General features: G+C 36.5%; 1 protein-coding gene across 6 annotated transcripts in view; it reads right to left on the reverse strand.

The window, feature by feature from the left end:
* Positions 1-4,902: 4,902 nt before the first annotated feature.
* The window catches only part of EFR3A (EFR3 homolog A), an 89,291-nt gene continuing 79,793 nt past the window's right edge, over positions 4,903-14,400 (reverse strand). For 5 of the 6 annotated variants that reach the window (XM_050891596.1, XM_050891594.1, XM_050891595.1 and 2 more), the window contains 5 exons: positions 13,628-13,716; positions 9,896-9,944; positions 8,704-8,807; positions 8,028-8,077; positions 4,903-6,795 (listed from right to left, as the gene is read on the reverse strand). In XM_050891596.1, the coding sequence (XP_050747553.1) occupies positions 6,690-6,795; positions 8,028-8,077; positions 8,704-8,807; positions 9,896-9,944; positions 13,628-13,716 (398 nt within the window). In that variant the 3' untranslated portion in view covers positions 4,903-6,689. The remainder of the gene's footprint in view (positions 6,796-8,027; positions 8,078-8,703; positions 8,808-9,895; positions 9,945-13,627; positions 13,717-14,400) is intronic. The other variant, XM_050891597.1, reaches the window with a different exon arrangement.

Raw genomic sequence — 14,400 nt, forward strand, 5'->3', positions numbered from 1 at the left:
GCATCCAGAGAGTAGTGGTCAAAGGCTCAATGTCCAGATGGAGATCAGTGATGAGTGGTGTCCCTCAGGGGTCCGTACTGGGACCAGTACTGTTTAATATCTTCATCAATGACATAGACAGGGGGATTGAGTGCACCCTCAGCAAGTTTACAGATGACGCCAAGCTGAGTGGTGCGGTTGACATGCCTGAGGGACAGGATGCCATCCCAAGGACCTGGACAAGCTCAAGAAGTGGGCCCATGTGACCTCATGAGGTTCAACAAGGCCAAGGGCAAGGTCCTGCACCTGGGTCGGGGCAATCCCAAGCACAAATACAGGCTGAGGGATGAAGGGATTGAGAGCAGCCCTGAGGAGAAGGACTTGGGGGTACTGGTGGATGAAAAGCTGGACATGAGCTGGCAATGTGCGCTCGCAGCCCAGGCGGCCAACTGGATCCTGGGCTGCATCAAAAAAAGTGTTACCAGCAGGTCGAGGGAGGTGATTCTGCCCCTCTACTCTGCTCTCGTGAGATCCCACCTGAGTACTGCGTCCAACTCTGGGGCTCCCCAACATAAGAAGGACATGGACCTGTTGGAGTGAGTCCAGAGGAGGGCTGCAAAGATGATCAGAGGGCTGGAACACTTCTCCTATGAGACAGGCTGAGAGAGTTGGGGTTGTTCAGCCTGGAGAAGAGGAGGCTCCAGGGAGACCTTATTGCAGCTTAAGCCTACTTAAAGGGGGCTTATGAGAAAGATGGGGACAGACTTTTTAGCAGGGCCTGTTGCGATAGGACAAGGGGTAATGGTTTTAAGCTAAAAGAGAGTAGATTTAGACTAGATATAAGGAAGAAATTTTTCACAATGAGGGTGGTGAAACACTGGAACAGGTTGCCCAGAGAGGTGGTAGATGCCCCATCCCTGGAAACATTCAAGGTCAAGTTGGACAGGGGTTATAGCAATCTGATCTAGTTGAAGATGTCCCTGCTTATTGAAGGGGGGTTGGACTAGATGACCTTAAAGGTTCCTTCCAGCCCAAACCATTCTATGATTCTATGATTCACTAACATGTCTTAGAACAAAAAGTGTTGCTACAAACCTTCTAGAGATTCAGCTGCTCTGAAAAGTTTGAATTTCTTCATAATCTTGTTCTACAGGGTTGAATTTTGTCACTAAAGTATTCCTTACACATCAATGACTGTATCCTAATGCTGGATACAGAAACGCTGCCCGTGTTCCTCCAGATCATGAAGCAGTTAACTAAACCGTATCATTCGATCTCCTTGTGCAAACTGAACGCTGTGAGAACAGCAGGTGAAAATGCCAGTGAATGTTCTTGGATGAGCAGTTAATATTCTATAAACCTCTGGCTGGCGGTATTCCCCCTTCAGTATTTTTCCTACATTAAAACTGCAAAGGATTAGAGCAGTGCAGAAAAAAAACACCAAAAAACTCAAAATCGGAAACAAACCTCAAAGGTATTTAGCCACATGAATCCCACTGCCTACAGTGGCTACACCATTAGCACTAGCGGAAAAAAAACCCCTACAACAAAAAGACTTTTTCTTTAAGGAAAGGCAGAGTATAGCTGAGTGATGTGAGAAATTCTATCTGCAGACAGCATTAACTTCCGCTCCCCCCCAATTATGCTGTACAGAAAGAGGGCATTTCAGTACTTAAGCAAAATGCTACAACTCTGCAAAATGTCCATTTTTGTCCAGCGCTGAGGACAAGATCTGCGTTACACTGATATGTTTACTTGTTTCAGAGTTGGAATTTTTATCAGCCTTTTATCATAGTGATGAAAAACTATTTTATATTTCACAGAATTTATAAATAAAAATGGTAACGAAAAAGTCAGATAGCTAATTAGCTGAAATGGGAAAAATTGGCCTCTAAACAAGTGAATTAAGTGCATTGCTGCTTAGTAATAACACAAGCTCATTTCTCTGATTGACGATAGCAGTGCTGCTGCTCTGAAGCCTGCACTTAAAATACACACTTAAGATAAAAAACCACCCCTTTCTGCTAATTATTAGAAACTAGTATTACATTCATGGTTATGCAACTAACACATGCATATATTCACTCAGAGATGCTGAATTTTCTGATTGCAGAGATAGAGATGGATCATTTGAATCGACCAAGTAACAGAGAAATTACAATATAAATATGCTGCTATTCAGGCAATGTTGTCATTAATTCCTTCGGGCTTTTTTCCAGTATCTCTTATTTCAGGAAGAATTTAACACCAAAGTTGTTCCGTAATTACTACCATATGAATTGTGTTGATAAAGAGAAGTCTTAAATAATCTAGCTATGATTAGCTGTATTTATTCATTCTCAGAAATCAGTGCTAAAATAATAAAAAAATGATAAGCAGATCAAGATGAGACATTTAGCATAGCTTTTTTCTTTCTTCTCTCATTCCCACAGTAACTTTACACTGTATTTTTCAAAGATTTGGGGCATAGCTGGCCAAAACCTAGTTGTTTCCCCAAAGTGAACAACTAATTTATTGATTACTAATCTAAAAAGATTTCCGACTTCATTAGATTCTAATTTACTTATTTTAACTTTTTAAGCACTTATTCTTTGCCTGTAAGCTGATGAAGTATTAAAGATTTGGGAACATGATTTCATAAACAACTTGACATAATTTAGGAAGACACGAACTCTGAAAACCAGCACTATTCAGGTGTACTGCTCATCTTGATCACAGTATCATTAAAACCGTGAGCAACGAACGAGTTAGGTCTTTCAAGTAAAGGCAACACTGTGAAGAAGCAAAAAGTTCCAGACAGAAACTCCCCCAGTACCCAGAAAGTAGCTTTTAACAGATCACCTTTGTTTTGTCTCACAACTGCAGTGGCTGCCACTTTTGTCCCTCTGTCTGGTCTCACGTGGTACAGCGACAGAATCTCTTATTCACCTCTACACCTTCTCTTTAGGTACGATTTAAAATAATCTTCCAAGTGTGGCTACTATTTTCTCCCCGGCTTGTTTTGAGATATCCAGCATCAAAATCCTGCTCAGACCAACCTGAGCAACAAAAAAGGTTGATGACCACATATCTTAATAGCAGGTTCTGAGATCCATAAGTCATAGATTATAGAAAGAAGATGCCTACCCTCTAAAATTTCCTAAATATACACAAAGTTTTAATTAACGTCTGCAAAAATTAGGAACAGAGGAGCAAGGGAAAAAAAGACAACAATATAATCCTCTCTATATTAGGATTTATCTCATGTGAGGTAGAGAAGGTCCCAACTTCCTCAAAATAGAAAAAAAGAATTGTTCTTCCCGCTTCTCTCAGGGTGCACTACTAAAAACACTTAAATCAATGAATGCTACCAAAAAAAGAGAGTAACAAACAACAGTATAATACTCAGCCCCATTAGATGGAATCACTGTTTGAAAAATGCTACCTGTGGGTGAGCTGTATACAGATCTGCACACACACTGACAACTTTATTCCTTGAAACTGATACTGCAAAACCAATACATTTTCTAACCAGGGAGGCAGGCCTGAAAAGCATAGCTTATTTATCTTCTTGAAGCTTATTTGCTATTAGGAAATGATTTTTGTATTGTTGCATTCTCAAATTTTGGTGGTCTTAGTAATAGTAACGGTTTAATCATAAATAGTAGTTTAATAAAAAGTAGTTTAATAATGCTATAACGTGCAAAAAAAAAAAAGGTGTGTAAAATGAGGTCTATTTTCAATGCCAAAAAATAATGTCATTGACATTTTGACTGTGAGCAATAAAAATTAACTGATACCTTAGAAAAGATTAATTTTAAATTTTGGTTTATTTTATTGCTTAAATATAGATTGCACAGTGTGTTCTTACATTTATTGAAACTGGTTCATTACGTACAGTACAGAATATACGACCATCAGAACAACAGACAAATTAGCCCTACTCTGATTCTGGACAGCAGGCTATTTCTATCTTTTGAAATTAACGAGGATTTAAATTACTTTAAAGTGACCCACTACCAAAAGCTCCAATTTTTCAAAATGACACAATGGGAAAGAGAACCCAAAGCAAAAGCTGGAATACATTTAAACAGCTGGATACCAATTTATAAACATTGTGACAGTACTCAATGTGTTACAGATAACACAGGGCCAGTATGGATACGGAGCTTTTAAGTTCTGCAACTTGTCTCAAGAACATAAAGAGATAAGTGAAACAAAGCAGCTTTATACTGTACAACAGCATTCTTAATTCATGTGGTTTCACTCATTAGCTACATATAACAATAGCTACCAAAACAATACATTTTGCAGTCACTCCCATCTCCCAGCTGTCTCGAAAGGCCAGAGTGAACCAATTATCAACTTAGAGACCCCCTGAACTTCCAGAAAGGAAGAAATCAAATACCATGTGAACCCGCAGAGTGTTACAAGCTCTTCACTCCCTGCTCAATACCTGCACAACACCTGCATTTCCCAAACAAAGCTCATTCGAACACTGAAAACATGGAAACCTACCATTAGCATAAATGAAAAATACTTCAAAAACAGAACAGAAAATGAAATGCTGAGTCTAGCTATTTTCACATGCAGCATTCATGCGACAGAATTCAATCACAGAAACAATCCTCTATTTACAGCACAGTCTCCATACTGCAAGAGTGCAAACAGAAGTACATTCTTTATTTCTTAGACTCCTTATTTTCTTTTTGTACAAAAGTGCAGTGTTATTCTTAAAAAACAGACAGAGTGGATAAGTCTTTTACATTGTATCCCTAGGTTAGATTTACTATTTAAAAAATTACACTCTTTATATAGGCCAAAAAACTATTATGTCTTACCTTAAAAAAAAACAAAAAGTGAAAACTAAAAGCTAGAGTTCTATTTAATGTGTAGACTGTGGTCTGATCAGGCTGATACGCTGCAGCAGTAAAAATCACAACGGAATGCTGTAGATAAGGGGCTGTTTCGTCATCCACTAACAGCTGTGATTGCACTGTTAAACTGAAAAGAAGGTCTCAATTACCTTTTGAGTTTTGTGAATGCTTTCTGAAAGTCTCAGCATGCTATCTCATAGGTTTAAGTACCTGATATTTCTCTGATGTTATGTCACATGAGGCTTTTAAAAGTAGTGCAGTGGAATACTGTACTACAGTTCAAAAAACTTAAAATCCTTTTTACAGTGGGTTTGCAAATGCTCGAAACAGTCAGCAAATTAGCTGGCCTGATAACCACTCAGATCTTAGAATTATGCAATCATAGATTAATTTAGATTGGGACTTCTGAAGGTCATCTAAAGCAAGCTCCTGCTCAAAGCAGGGCTAACTGAAGTTAGACCACTTTGTTCGTGGCCTGATCACTGTTTATCTGAACTGCTGGCTAACTTAAATGTCTTACATTTATTATAGATATTTGAGAACATTCATTCATGTTTGTGCTGCTTCGGTCAGATTCAGATAGATTAAGGGACTTCAAACTTACTATTCATGGCATCAACGAAAGCTGTTCTTTCTTTTTGCCTGCAGAATTTAGTGAGTCATAAAGACAGCCTTGACAATTATCATCAAAAGGTCAGTGATTTACTATACCAGTTTTACTTTATTTACATTTGAATAGTATACTCAGATACATAAACCTATGAAAGTTACCATATTTTCCTTATTTCTAGAAAGGTTTGAGAAATGAAACAAAAACAAACACAGAGATGCATCTCTAAAAATGCTTTTGCTTGAAAACATATGTAATAAATTCTTGGTCTTTAAATGGTTTCATCCAGTTTTCTTTCAATTTCTAAAATATCATTAAAAAGCTGTAATAAACTACAGAGAAATACCTTATAGAATATATTTGTAATTTCTGTATTTATGATTTAAAATGCCCTCAGTTTATTTTCTGCTATACTAAATATATCTCTCGTGTATTTATACTAAAGCAGACAGTAAAATACTACCGTGTTTTCAAAAGTACAGTCTGTAAACCATACACCTTAAGACATGAAAAATATTGCACAATTCAGTGCTTCAGGAGGAGATTTCTCCTCTTATGCAAAGCAGTTAACTTTTAGCAAGAAACACAGGAAATATACTGGGCGTATATACCTAAAACGCATGTTATGTGATGCATCAAAAAAATACTTAACAAGTGTCCATTAATTCATTTACTGTACATGAACACATGTAAGGTATTGTTTTCTTCCATATATTCCAAAATAAACAAGTTGACGAGCTATGACAGCATGAACAAAAGGGAGCTAAGGTAGCGCTCCACTGGTTACATTTAATAAGATGAAGCAAGCCAAAAGCATTCTATTCAGATATATAATTGAGGTGGAAAGGAGGAAAAAAACCATCCAAACAAAAAAAGAGAAAAAAGCTTTAACAGGTTCTTCAGTCACAATGCCTCAAATGAAAGCAATTTACAGAAATACAAATTCCTACAGTAACTGAAATATTCACCTATATGGCAAGACAAGTTTTAAATTTGATTTTTACATGTACTCAAATATGAAAATGAAGAAATATGATATATGAAAAACCTAACTTCAAATATATTACAGAAGAAAACAACTCAAGACAGTCTCATGAGTTTGGCTAGAGTAATCTGTATTTGGCTCATGTCCATCATTATTTTAAAGTTAGTTTAGATGAAATAAACAACAAAATTTGAAAACTCATCTTGTTCTTTCTATTGTATTCTACTCTAAATAATGTCCAGCAGACTTCAGAAGACACTTAATACACACAAAGATCTGGAAACTTCATCTCATAGACTGGAACAGATTGGTAATGAGCATGTCCAGCAGTAATGGTCATCGTTCCTGAGGGGCTAGGTGGAGGACTGTGTGAGAAGAACAGTCAATATATATAATTTATAATTACACGGATTGCTGTCTTTTTTATAACTTTATACACTAATAGCTAGAAACAAGAGTAAACTACCCCCCCAACTATCAGTATTTTATCCTATTCCTGAAATTCTAATGAGATTATCATGCCTTGGGTTTTTTTACACTTTGGTCTAAATCATCAACTTCACTGATGTTACAGAACTATGAAAATGCATTTTATTACTAACAAATACTGTTTATACTGCACAACGGATGTGCACAACTCTATAATAATGTCGTACTATTTTGGGTGCTTAATATCTAATTACATTCTCAAACAGATACAGCAATGGGAAAACAACAGCATTCTTCAATACTACTGATATACATAGAAATATTATAAGAATGTAGGTATACTATGACATGGTTTCTGGATATTCTCCACTATCCAAAAGATTCAAAATAATAACAAGAAAATCAAAGTGACTGTGTTAGATGAAGACTACTCTTTTTCAGTGTACTGGTTTTGGCTGGGGTAGAGTTAATTTTCTTCAGAGTAGCTTGTATGGGGCTATGTTTTGGATTTGTGACCAAAACAGTGTTGGTAACACTGGGCTGTTTTCGTTATTGCTGAGCAGTGCTCACACAGCGTCAAGGCCTCTTCTGCTTCTCCCACCGCCCTGCCAGCGTATAGGCTGGGGGTGGGCAAGAAGTTGGGAGGGGACACAGCCAGGACAGCTGACCCCAGCTGACCAAAGGGATATCCCATGCCATGTGACGTCATGCTCAGCAATAATAGCTTTAAGGGAAGAAGTAGGAAGAGGGGGACATTTGGAGTTATGGCATTTGTCTTCCCAAGTAACCGTTATGCATGATGAAGCCCGCTTTCCTGGAAGTGGCTAAACACCTGCTTGACGATGGGAAGTAGTGAATGAATTCCTTATTTTGCTTTGCTTGCGCGCGTGGCTTTTGCTTTACCTATTAAACTGTTCTTATCTCAGCCCATGGGTTTTCTTACTTTTACCCTTCCAATTCTCTTCCTCATCCCACTGAGGGGGAGTAAGCCAGAGGCTATGTGGGGCTGAAATGTCTACCAGGGTTAAACCGCAACATTCAGTTAAGCCAATTATTTTCTACCTATTACATGTGTTTAAGAACACTATGACATGACCACCTGAAAGTAGTCACAATTGCTTTATAACTCATTTTTCATTTGTCATATTCTTCTTGGATAAAGCCTTACCGAATGGTGAGTTCCAGTATCTGTGCAAGTCTATCATGAAGCAAGTTTGCCTAGAAAAAAAAATTAAAATTGAATTATTAACTACTACATATTGAACCGAGCTAAAATGAATGTGCCAGGCCATACTCAGTGAGTGTGTTCCACATCACCACACGGCAAATCTAGGCAGCATTTTGTGCCTGTCTCGATTTCTTTTCTCACTGCTGCAAGGATTCTGAGCCCTGAAGAGGCATGCGAGATTGAGTGAGCCTGTCTTGGAGTGCAAGCAATTATATAGCAAATTTTGCTATTGCAGATAGGAGTTTAACAAACCTGAAATACATTTAGTTATTCAACATATATAATGGGGTAAATACTGCTCCAGTTATCGCAGGATGAAATAGGAACGGACTGTGAATCTAGATTTCAAAGACAGCAAGGAAAACATTAGGATGAAGACTGTATGAGATTTCTATTCCTTTTCAAATGGTCTAGGAATAATCAAAAGCACACTTTAAATAACTGGAATCTCCCAACATTGATAACAGTGGAGACAATAACTGAAGACAAAGAACTGAACTTATTTAGAAGTAACAGCAGCAGTGACATGATAACACAAATCACCTTTAGCCAGCACATCGCCATTAATGCTTATACTAATATCTTCAATGCTGTATAACATTTTTCAGAAACTCACTTTGGTTTCACATTGTGCTGCGATTTCTTCAAATGGTGCTTTTTGGAACTTTTCAATCACAAGACGCCTTTTTTCTTTTTCCTGTTCTTCAAGTCCATTGTTATCTTAAAAAAATAAAAAAAAAATAAAGACAAATGTAATCTTTGCCTATCAAGTATAAGTGATATAAACCTTCAAATGTGCATTGCAGAAGTAAACAAGCACTGTATTTGATGTGATGCAACCATACTCAAGCAAGCTGTCATCTGTCATTGCTTTTAAAGCAAAATGCAGATACAATTTCAGGGAGCGGGTTTGAGGACCCCAGTTTTGCCCCTTTCTTACTGTGTGCTTTAATTACGAGTGCATCCAGGCTTCCTTTTACTTCATTATCTGGACTCAAGACTGCACTTCTCACTCACTGCACACAAGTTCAGCTTCAAGAGAAAAGAAGGGAGTATCCTCCCTCCCAGTACTATGCAGACAGGTGGGCAGAACTTTCTATTAGAATTTGGGAAAAGCGAGTTCAGCCTCCATAAGCTGAGTGAACCTACAACAGCTACTCAGATCTAATGAATTTAAGTACCTCAGTGATTAGGCAGGTTTGGAAAACTCTCAGATTGAATTATTGTTTAAAATGTCAGTGACTATGGTTTAAAACATCAATGTCTAATCCATATTTTGGACAGGATTTTGTTGGACTGGGCAGCATTAATTAGTAATTACTTACAGCGATATGAAATAAGGAAACTGGATAATTCTGAGTTCTGGTAGCTGGGCCACTTGTCAGAAAAATAAAAATTGAGTAGTTTTGAAGTCCACAATGCGTACCTTACAATCTATTTTCTGAATGCATTGAAGACCTGAAAATCTTAACATGTAAAAAATAATTAAGTTGCTTTATAAATCATCACTCAATGGAACTTGAAAATCTCATGTTATTTACAGCTTGGCCTATAAGGGCAAATCTAATATGACAGGCATTTCCAGATGCTTTTCATTCAGTCACATTAGCTTCAGAAAATGAATTCACTAAAATTATCAAGATATCAATTCAGAAATTTAGAAATAACTGAAGTTTTAAATAAATTTACTAGCTGAAGAGAAACAAATGTAGTATTTTAATTATGTTATTCTGGCCACACCTTTTTCTCTAGCAATTCCACCGTAATCTAGAACTATGCTGCACAAATACAATTGTGATAAATCTTACCAATTGCTTTCTTCAAAGCTTCAAAGGTGATTTCTTCAGTATTATCAATCTAAACACAAAGAAACATAACCCCTTAAACCTCATATATAACATATAAGCTTCTAAAAAATCAGGAATGTGATAAATACAGAAGGCTGAAATGGCCACAGAGCTTTTCTGCCTTACAAGTTTCTAATAGCTTTATCTGGAGTTTCTATGACAGCTGACAAATCACTAATTCATGTTTTTAAGCCACCACAATCAGTGAGGAAATTATTATCAGATGAGATCAAGGAAAACGTTCCAAATTCTAGTCAAGACGCTCTATGGCAACAATACTTTGGAAAAGGACTTGAATTTTGGTGGAACACTCCTTTGGGTCAGGAATATGCTGTGGTGTTTTTATACTGTTAAGCCTCAGTATTGGTTCTTAGACAGCTGTTGCGAATAATAGCAACTGCTTCCTGAGACTAGTTGAGTTACCAGCAATGTGACACTAAAATAAGATATGGTAGTGGAGGGTAGAGTGGAAAACGGTTATTGCTTTAGGCTAACTTCATACCAGTATGGGCTCCAAATAATTTGGTGCTTATGTCATAAACATTGGAGCTAAAGGGCTCTTCATAACAAGCTATGTCTGATGTACTGAGAAAATTTGTTCATTTAGCAATATGCATATCCATTTTCTGCTGCAGATGTACTTCATTAGGAATGCTTGGGGCTGCAAAATTACCGAAGATGCATAAACATTCCTCTGAAGAGCTCCAGCTCATGGATCTTTGTGTTTCAATTCTTTATAGACCCAGAGTTTCTATGCCAGCAAGTATATTTACAGTGAAACCACTGTGATAGTATTAGGGGAGAGTGCTTAGATGGCAGAACAGTGTTCACCTGCATATAACATGGTTTCTTGGCTTGGACTGCCTTACTTTAACCCTTCAAAACTAACTACAGGTAAACAGACAGCACTTTTATTTTTTCTTATAAACACTAATTGTTTAGAATGGTCTAATATGATTTAAGATAAAAGATCTGTAAGGTAGCAAAAAGTTATTTCACCCAATTCAGAAGACTCTGAATTCTTTCAATTTTTTAATTCATTGACTTGAATTCATTGAACTGTAAATGGAAAAGCCAGAAGTAGCTGTTTCCTTTTTACATCGGTATTATTTCAGGAGATGGAGCTGTAAATGATACTTTTCTAACAGATTTTACTACATTAGCATTGTATTCTCTGCCTCTGAATATATAAAAGGTTAATAAATAAAGAGCAAAACACCCTTTATGTCAAATATGTGTGGATATGGCTAGAGATAAAGATTATTCAGGTTTTGAAATAATCACCTTTTATACGATTCATATTTGGTAAATATTACTTGTTTATGGCAGCCTTTCAGATTTCTAATTAACGTCTGTAGTAGTTGCTGATACTAGCCAGCACTATACTTGGTTATCAATATCACAGAAGCACTAGCTGCTTTTACAAGTGCTTTCATCTTATAAATGGAGATAACTATGGAATAAACCATCTTCCTGAATAGGATTCACTAACAGACTTGCCACAACAAAAAACTGATTGTGCTGACAAAAGAATTGCATTCATATTGTATACAATAATAGATATTCTATGGATAAACAGTCTTCTACCTAAGACAGGGTAGAAAAGGTACCATACATCATTAATCCTAAAACTTCCATTAATTAAGTAGTTTATCCTCTCAATCATAAAGCCTTATGCTCCTTTTTTTGCAGTTTAATTCTGCTGACAGTCATGGATTATGTTATTAATCTACATAGCAAGAGAACCAGATTTAATACCCTTGTGGACTTTTTTTCTTTTTTTTTCCTCCTCTTGAGTTACATCCAGTGTATCATCTTATGTTGCAGGTGGCCAAAAATATGCATTATGAGGGAACAAGAATTAGCAAAAATTACAGAGCACCATCACTGAAGGAACAGGCTGCCCAGGCAAGTGGTTGAGTCACCATCCCTGGAGATATTTAAAAGATGTGTAGATGTGGCGCTTGGGGACATCGTTTAGTGGTGGACTTGGTAGTGCTAGGTTAATGGTTGGACTCGATGATCTTAAGGGTCTTTTCCAACCTAAATAATTCTATGATTCTATGATTAACATATTGCAAGAGCATAATATTGGAGCCTCACCATGACCAAGAAGTTCATTTGGTCTATCTACCAGTTTTTCAGTTGTTCATGATATAGGTATCAAGGTGCAGTCAGCAAATTGGAAAATATTGGTCTTCCCTTTGCATTGTAAACAAACATTGTAAAGCAACTAAAGGAAGAATACTTTGTTTCATGTGCTTCTGATTAATAACATTCTTGTTTTTAAGAGAGACAAACAGTAATTCATTATCCAAGACACTGTACCACATTAAACTGAGAACCCATACAAAGATTTTGATTTATCTACAACTGCCATATCCTCTTCAAAAAATGTCTATATATCAATGCTTAACATAACATCAGCATACCATTTGAAATCTGAAATGGAAACTTCTCTCATTTAATTCTACTTTCAAGAGAGACGTTCAATCACATATAATAACATATAATACATGATTTTAAAAAAGGATACTAATGGCAAACACTCCCATTCCTATTAGGAGCATTTACTTTCTTCAGAAAGCTAAAGATTGTGATAATCTGGCTTATTTTTCAAACACTTTTTTCTTCTTTGTCCTAAATTTTTATCTAGTTTATCCGTATCCTTGCTAAAGCACGTGAGCAAGAAGTGAACACAAAATATCACCTGAGGTATCATCAGCACAAAGCAGAAAGGAATAATAATAATGCAGAACATAAATCACTTCTGTCAGTAAGTTCTAAAATGAAGCTTGCTCCTTTGCAATAGCTTAATATTGCATTTTTAACTAACATTCAGCTTGACTCTGTCTGCACATTCTGTTTCATGTCCCTAGCCGGTTTGTGCCTGAAGATGCTAAAGGTAGGATTCATTTGCAGATACAAACACCTCAATTTCAACAGCTAATCTCCATCGCAGCCAGCAGAAATCTGGTTAATAAAAATCAGCAGAACCTTGAAAAAGATTCAGCAGAAATAGAAATTTATTTTAAGAAATACTTCAAATGAAGTGTCAAAAGATGTGGGATAATTTTAATTATGATACAGTCTTCCTAAGGGATAATTAGCATCAGCTCCTGTACCCTACATATGAACTTTCTCTTGCTACCTTATCCTTCCTCTGACTTTAAAGCACTGTGTGCTAAACTCTTCTGGAAGGGAAAAGTGATACTGTAACCCTGTGGTGTAGGCAGCCTGTCTAGTCTTTACCTGCCCCTCTCAAAGACAGCAGGTCTCCCACTAGTCTTGTATCTGTCAGCCCCATGTTGATGAACAAGACTCTCAGATACTTCAAATGATGCAGGGATACAGAGGCAGGAATTTATTTGATCCCTCAAAATGCAAAGAAAATATTTTAGAATATTTACTCATAAAATATTAGTTGTTCGGCATATATATGTATTGCTACCCCATATTCTGCAGTACTACCTGTAAAAACTATAGTGATAAAATACTTTACATTTTTATACATCAAGATCAGTATCAGTGTCTTCGACAACACATTTCTACAAATATAGGAGTTAAAAAAATCAAAACCCCAAAGCATTTAACTTTGCTAGAACAATTAGGTATTAGACTTTCTGGGAAAACTTCATTTGCATTCCTCCCCCGCCGAAGATGCTGCTTTAAAACATCTCGTGATTTTCATACCTTATCCTCTGTGTTGTTGCCAGGCAGAATATCCACCTGAATAGATACCGTGTCCACAATGCTCTTCCTCCTCGAGAGTCTGTCCTCATCTAGAAGAAAAACAACTTACCTCACTTTCTGAATAACAGTTGAAACATGATCAATCAAATTTCTACACATCAGATGCAGATTTGTTTCTATATGGCTATTTAACCCAAGATCATCTATTTTATAATTTGGATCATTGTAAAAAATGATCAGTTACTACTCTAAATTATTAAATATGAAGGAAAATAACTTCTTTATTGTCCCTTCCCCCTCTCATCCCAGATCTTGCCAGCTTTCCCTTGAAAGCCCAGAATTTAAAAAAATGAGATGAGATCTTATTCAAATGCATAATAAATAACATAGCACATGATGATATATTGCTGCAGAGTAATTTACAAAAGCCTGAACTTATTTTTTTGGTTGTGAAATTGAAATACTAAGGTCTTAATTTGAAGGTATTCTGAAACAGAAAAGAGCTTCTTGGAAGATGACTCACTGACAGAAGATTTCTGAATGGAAGTGAACAACAATCCTTCCTTATTCTTGCTGCTACAAGTACCATATTCAGCAATTCTAAAAATCTACTTGGTGAAAAAAATTCCTCCATTTCTAACTTCCTACAAAAAATTTAGCAAATCCAGTTGGCCTAAAAAGTTGTCAGAATAAGACCAACTGTGCTGATACTAAAAGAAGCACAACAATTTCGTTAATGCATAAGCAGATTATGATCAAATGATCCATCAGCT

This window comes from Gymnogyps californianus, chromosome 2 (assembly GCF_018139145.2).
Source record: "Gymnogyps californianus isolate 813 chromosome 2, ASM1813914v2, whole genome shotgun sequence".
NCBI lineage: Eukaryota > Metazoa > Chordata > Aves > Accipitriformes > Cathartidae > Gymnogyps > Gymnogyps californianus.